We start from the raw sequence: 6,257 nt of genomic DNA, 5'->3' as shown, positions 1-6,257 counted from the left end.
CGCTCTGAGACTCCTTTGGGTAGTGAAGGGCAGGGTATAAATCCAACCTCCTCCTCCTCCTCTTCTTCTTCTTGCCTTGAAAACCCTAGGAGGGGTGGCCATCGGTTAGCTGCGGCCCTGTCCACCGCCACAAAAGAATTGTGCTAAGACGAGACTGCCTACATTAAGACGTTGTTGGGTCAAGACTGGGAAAGCTGGGGGGTTAGATCTCCCCCCACACACACCCACACACCAGGAAGTTCACTGGGTGACCCCGAGTCACTCTCTTGCAGCCCAACCCCCCCCCCCATGGGGTCTGTTGCTGGGAATAAACATGGTGGGGAGAAACGTGAGCGCCTTGCAGGAAGGGTGGGGCGAATGTGTTCAGGATCCATAATACAGCTGCAAGAACTTAAACATTCTAACGAGTGGTGCCAGCCAATGCTCACTCTAAGCTGTGGAGTCTTGTGAGCAAAAATTCTAGTTTGTAAGCTCCCGGCATTAAAGTTGTGAGCAAGCAATTTGGCTACTGCAGAAATCAGTTTGCTCTGGAGCCCTCCTTTCCTGAGCTAAGACAAAAATGTGTGAGCCAGAGGCTGAAAAACTGTGAGCTAGCTCCACACTAACTCAGCTTAGAGGGAACACTGGTGCCAACTCAACTCCAGATTGGGAACTTCCGAGAGATTTGGGGGTGAAGCCTGGAGTTGGCGGGGTTTGGACAGGGGAGGGGCCTCGGTGGGGTGCAATGCCACAGAGTCTGCCCTCCAAAGCGACCATTTTCTCCAGGGCACTGATCTCTGTCATCTGGAGATCAATCGTAATGCCAGGAGAGCTCCAGCCGCCACCTGGAGTGGGGTTTGCAGCCTCTCGGCAGTAGCTGGAAATCTCCCCCTAATACAGTTGATCTGCAGGCGACAGGGATCCGTTCCCCTGGAGAAAATGGCTGCTTTGGAAGGTGGACTCTGTGGCAGGACCTGCCAACCCTAACCTGGAGTCTGGCAACCCCTAACCCTAATTAATCTAGGGTTGCCAGCAATGATTCCCTCTAAGCTGAGTGAGTGTGAGCCTGCTCACAATTTTTTAGCCTCCGGCTCACACCATTTTGTCTTAGCTCAGGAAGGGATGGCTCCAGAGCGAACCAATGTATGGAGGAGCAAATCGCTCGCTCACAACTTTAATGCCAGCAGCTCAGAAAGTCAAATTTTTGCTCACAAGACTCCACAGCTTAGAGGGAGCATTGGTTGCCAGCCTCCATGTGGGGCCTGGGGATCTCCCACTTTCACAACTGATCTCCAGCGGACAGAGATCAGCTCCCCTGGAGAAAATGGCTCCATTGAAAGGGGGACTCTGTGGCCTTGTACCATGATGAGGCCCCTCCCACTCCCAAACCCCGCCCTCTCCTGGCTCCACCCCCAAAGTCTCCAGGTATTTTCCAACCCAGACCTGGGAACCCTAAATTCATCTCACCGGGCAAATTTATTATTGTTGTTGTTGTTTTTATTGTTTTTAACTGTGAATTTAATATTTGGATATTTTTATTGAGGTACACCACCCTGAGCCCTGTTCTACAGGGGAGGGTGGTCTAGAAATTTAATTTAACAAATGAATAAATAAATTATTTTTTAAAAATACCCGCAAAATAGCATTATCCCGTCAAACAAGACAGTGTCAGATATGTGTGAGGGACAGAGGCCTGTATGTGCTCAGAAGCACAACTAACTTGCACTGAGGTTCAGCCTTGGAAACGTGTCCCAAGACTCAAATTAAGCTCTGCCTAGGTAAAGACGGACCAGGTGGTCACATGATGTGCCCAGGGGAGGGCTTTTTAGTAATAATAATTAATAATAACAAATAAAAAATAATTAATAATAATAAAAAATATATATACAGTGATCTGAACCCTATCTTTCTGCTTCCAGAGTATCCAAGAGGGCATACTAATAAAGCAAAACATTCTAATCCTTTTTTTAAGAAGAAGAAGAAGAGGAGATTGGATTTATACCCCGCCTTTCACTACCCAAGGGTGTCCCAGAGTGGCTTACAAACTCCTTTCCCTTCCCCTCCCCACAACAGACACCCTGTGAGGTAGGTGGGGCTGAGAGAGCTCTGACAGAAACTGCTCTTTTTCAAGGACAGCTCTTATCAGAACTATGGCTTGCCCAGGGTCATCCAGCAGGTGCAAGTGGAGGAGTGGGGAATTAAACCCGGTTCTCCCAGATTAGAGTCCGTGCACTTCACCACTACACCAAACTGGCTCTCTTTAAAATAAATGTTTATTCTGGGCTGGTTCTGAGGAAGGAGCTAGATATAATTCTCCAGAGGTGGCTTTTGCAGGACTGGAAAGGGGGGAAAGAACACACAGGGTTGCTAAGCTTCAAGTAGAACCTGGAGATCTCCCGGAATTACAACTGATTCCAGACTACAGAAATCACACGTTCTCCTGGAGAAAATGGCTGCTTTGGAGGGTGGACTCTATGGCATTATGCCTTGCTGAGGTCCCTTCCCAAACATGGCCTTCCCTAGGCTCCCCCCCCCAAAAAAATCCCCACTAATTCCCCAGTCCAGAGTTGGCCACCCCACAGGGACAGGAGCACCAGGATCTTTCAAAACAGGAGATGGCCCCACGATTGAATCAGGACCCTTGGCATACAAAACAACATCTGTGCTCCCTCCCCAAAACCGGGCACCGTGTTCACATCAAACCACAGAAAGCGGCTTCATACCAAGTCAGTTGATCTAGCTCACCGTTTCCTACTCTGACCGGCAGCTGCCCTTCAGGTTCCCTGGACGAGCTTTTCCCGACTCCTTGGCCCTGGAGGTGCCAGAGGTTGAACCCCGGCGCCTTCTGCATACCAGGCCCTGGCTCTATCATACCCTCTCACAACCACCTACCCATTGCAGGCCACCACACCAACTCTCCCTTTCACATTCCGTACAGCATCTGCCTCGTCCCCCGGGGCCCAGTCGGCGGTGGTACTACCTTAAGCCACACGCTGGCTCTGTTGGCGACGGAGTCCAGGACGTGCCCACTGGCTTTCGACACTTTCCTCCTCATAGTGACAGAGTAGGGTTTGGAGTTCTTCTTGTTGGCACGCTTGGCCAGCATCCCTCAAAGGCCTTCTCCTCGCCTCATGGGGAGAAGCCAGGCCCAGCCGGCCAGCGCCTCCCAAAAGCGGAGGACAGGGGAGAGAGGATGCCGCAGCCTCGAACTTCTGTCTTGAGAGGCCTCGGAAGCTCTTCTCAGCCCCCACCCCTCCTAAAAAGCCTGCGCGTTAAAACGAAAAACAAAAAAACAACCGCCACAGCTTAACTTCTACAAAAGGGCGGGGAAGAAAAGCCGCAATTATCTCGGAAGCAGAAGGAAGGCCGACTCAACAGCTTCCTCTTTTGGAGCACACTTCGAGAGCCTGTTAGAATGTGCACCAGAACCAGCTACGGGGTGTGGAGGGGACGGGGCGGTCTCTCCTTTCAAACAAGCTCAGCCAATTAATTTGGGGGTGCTTTTTTAATCTGATGACTGTTGAGTAAATTGGCATATGTTGGCATGGGAATCAAACAATGGTCCTGAAAGGAAAACATACTTCCTGTGCTTTTAGATTATGCGACTGGGTCATCAAAAAGGCAATCCCTCTTGCGTGTACCATCATAGGAGAGGCATTCCCTACTGCATGCACTGTTAAGGAAGCAATATGTTGGCATGGGAATCAAACAATGGTACTGAAAGGAAAGGAAAACATACTTCCTGTGCTTTTAGATTATGCGACTGGGTCATCAAAAAGGCAATCCCTCTTGCGTGTACCATCATAGGAGAGGCATTCCCTACTGCATGCACTGTTAAGGAAGCATTCCATCTTGCACAACCCTTAAGAGAGGCATTCCCTCCTGCATGACCCCCAGAAGAGGCATTCCTTCCAACATGCCCCACCACAGAAGAGGCATTCTGTCTTACATATGTTTTTGCAGAAGCATTCCATCCTGCATTACCCTTCAGAGAGGCATTCCCTCCAGCATGACCTCTGAGAAAAGGGGCCCCTTCCAATGTGTGTCACATTAGAAGAGGCATTCCCTCCTGCATGTACTGTTACAGAAGCCTTCCATCCTGCATTACCCTTTAGAGAGGCATTCCCTCCTGCATGACCCCCAGAAGAGGTATTCCTTCCAACATGCAGCACCACAGAAGAGGCATTCCATTCTACATGTACTGCTACAGAAGCATTCCATCATGCATTATGCTTCAGAGAGGCATTCCCTACAGCATGACCTCTGAGAAGAGGTATTCCTGCACCATATTAGAAGAGGCATTCCCTCCTGCATGTATTTTACAGACGCATCCCTTCCTGCATTACCCTTTAGTGAGACATTCCCTCTTTCATGACCTCCCGGAAGAGGAACTCCTTCCAGCATGCACTGCCACAGAAGAGGCATTCCCTCCTTCATGAAACAGAAGACTGGGAATCCCTCTCCTGAAGAACCAAGGAGAGAGAATGCCTCCTCTCAGATGCTACTAGCTTCTTGCATTTTGGGTATTGACACCGGATATAATTGCTAAATGTTATCTGCCCCAAAGTAACCAAGGGGCACTTTTATAAAAGAGTTCGTAAATTAAGAAATCCATCCATTGATTAATGATTGAAGCTACAGCTCCAAGCTGTTAGCCCGTCTTCTTTCTCTGTTTTCTTCCACTAGCATTTCATGGTGAGAGAGTGACAGACAGCGAGTGAGCAAAGCAAAACAGACCATGCATGAGTCTGGCCCAGGAATTTTTGAACTATTCATTTCATACTCTGTATTTTCCAGCCACCCCACAATGACATTTTGCTATCACAGAAACCGCGCGTGTGTGTTTGTTCAGCGGCACAACTCACTACTAAGCCACAGCTATATTCAGCGTTAACCCACTAGCAAAAATGAAAAAGATAGTTGTTAAGTTACTGTACAAACAACATTAGAGTAAAAACAAACCAAATCAGAACACCAAGCGTATATCCCTCCCCTGAACTCTTGTGAGAAGAACCTTCCTCTTATCTCTGCAAATTAAATGAGGTAGTGTTGGTAGTAGTTAGAGTATCTGACTAGAATCTGGGAGATCCAGGTTTGAAACTGCATTTTTTTTAGTGTACATGGAAGCTAAAATAATGCATTTTCAATCCACTTTCAATGCACTTTGCGACTGGATTTTACTGTGTGAAATGGCAAAATCCACTTGCAAACGGTTGCTGAATTGAAACTGCATTATTTAGCAACGCATGTGTGTCTCAGATTGGATCCTCATGGCATTTTAAAAATGACTTTAAAATGGCAGCGGTGTCCTCACAGTGGGCACAAGGACACTGTAACGTCTAGTTTGGCCCTGCATGACCTTACAGGCACTAGCCAAGCAGTAGCACCCACAGCTAGCTTCTGCTGCAAACTTTACAGAACAACTTTTTATTTCAGGGTGCAACCCTCTTCAAAAAGATATGTTAGGATTAACTGCCATGAGGGCACTCAGTCAATAGTCTTTATTAAAACGGTCCTCGACCAGCACAAAACGTAACAGAATTCATATACTCAAAAGTTTAAAAGACTTTAAAAATAAACTCCCACATATAATGAGTATGATGTTTTTAAAAATACAGTTATTACAATGTTTCTTCAGATAAGATTATTAAAAGACTTAAGTCTTCATTAACTGACGAATTTTACAAGCTGCCTCGAAGAACTTCACGCTACCCACCGTAACCAGTGGGTTTTAATCTGTTAACAACATTCTGGTATACACTGATGCTGAACGACTGGGATGAAGAAGAGGAGTCTGGATTTATACCCCGCCCTTCACTTGGAGTCTCAGAGCAGCTTACAAACTCCTTTCCCTTCCCCTCCCCACAACAGACACCCTGTGAGGTAGGCGGGGCTGAGAGAGCTCTGAGAGAACTGCCCTTGAGAAAACAGCTCTGAAGGAACTTATGACTGACCCAAGGTCACACCAGCAGCTGCATGTGGAAGATTGGGGAATCAAACCCGGTTCTCCCCGATTAGAGTCCGCGCTCCTAACCACCTCACCAAACTGGCTCTCACTTAAGGGAAAAACAATTAAGGGAAAAACAAACCTGATACGGATCTCTTGATAGAAGGGGCAACAAAGTAATACATGTTCTGAGGTTTCAATCCCCCCTGTGCTACGGGGCACAGCCTGTTTTCCCTCAGAACCTTTTTATATAGCCCCTCTAAAACTGCAGGAGGGAGGACCTGACATCTAGCATGCAAGAAGTCCCTCCAGGCTGTGACTGGGTATCTCC

General features: G+C 47.8%; 1 protein-coding gene across 1 annotated transcript in view; it reads right to left on the bottom strand.

Moving 5' to 3' along the window:
* HMHA1 (histocompatibility (minor) HA-1) overlaps window positions 1-3,074 on the bottom strand; it is an 80,062-nt gene extending 76,988 nt beyond the window's left edge. Inside the window, exon 1 of the mRNA XM_015407640.1 lies at window positions 2,960-3,074. Coding sequence (XP_015263126.1) covers window positions 2,960-3,034 — 75 coding nt within the window. The 5' untranslated portion in view covers window positions 3,035-3,074. The remainder of the gene's footprint in view (window positions 1-2,959) is intronic.
* Window positions 3,075-6,257: the final 3,183 nt, after the last annotated feature.

This window comes from Gekko japonicus, unplaced genomic scaffold, assembly GCF_001447785.1.
Source record: "Gekko japonicus isolate JY-2015 unplaced genomic scaffold, Gekko_japonicus_V1.1 scaffold1442, whole genome shotgun sequence".
Classification (NCBI taxonomy): domain Eukaryota; kingdom Metazoa; phylum Chordata; class Lepidosauria; order Squamata; family Gekkonidae; genus Gekko; species Gekko japonicus.
This window is presented reverse-complemented; position numbering and strand designations above follow the sequence as displayed.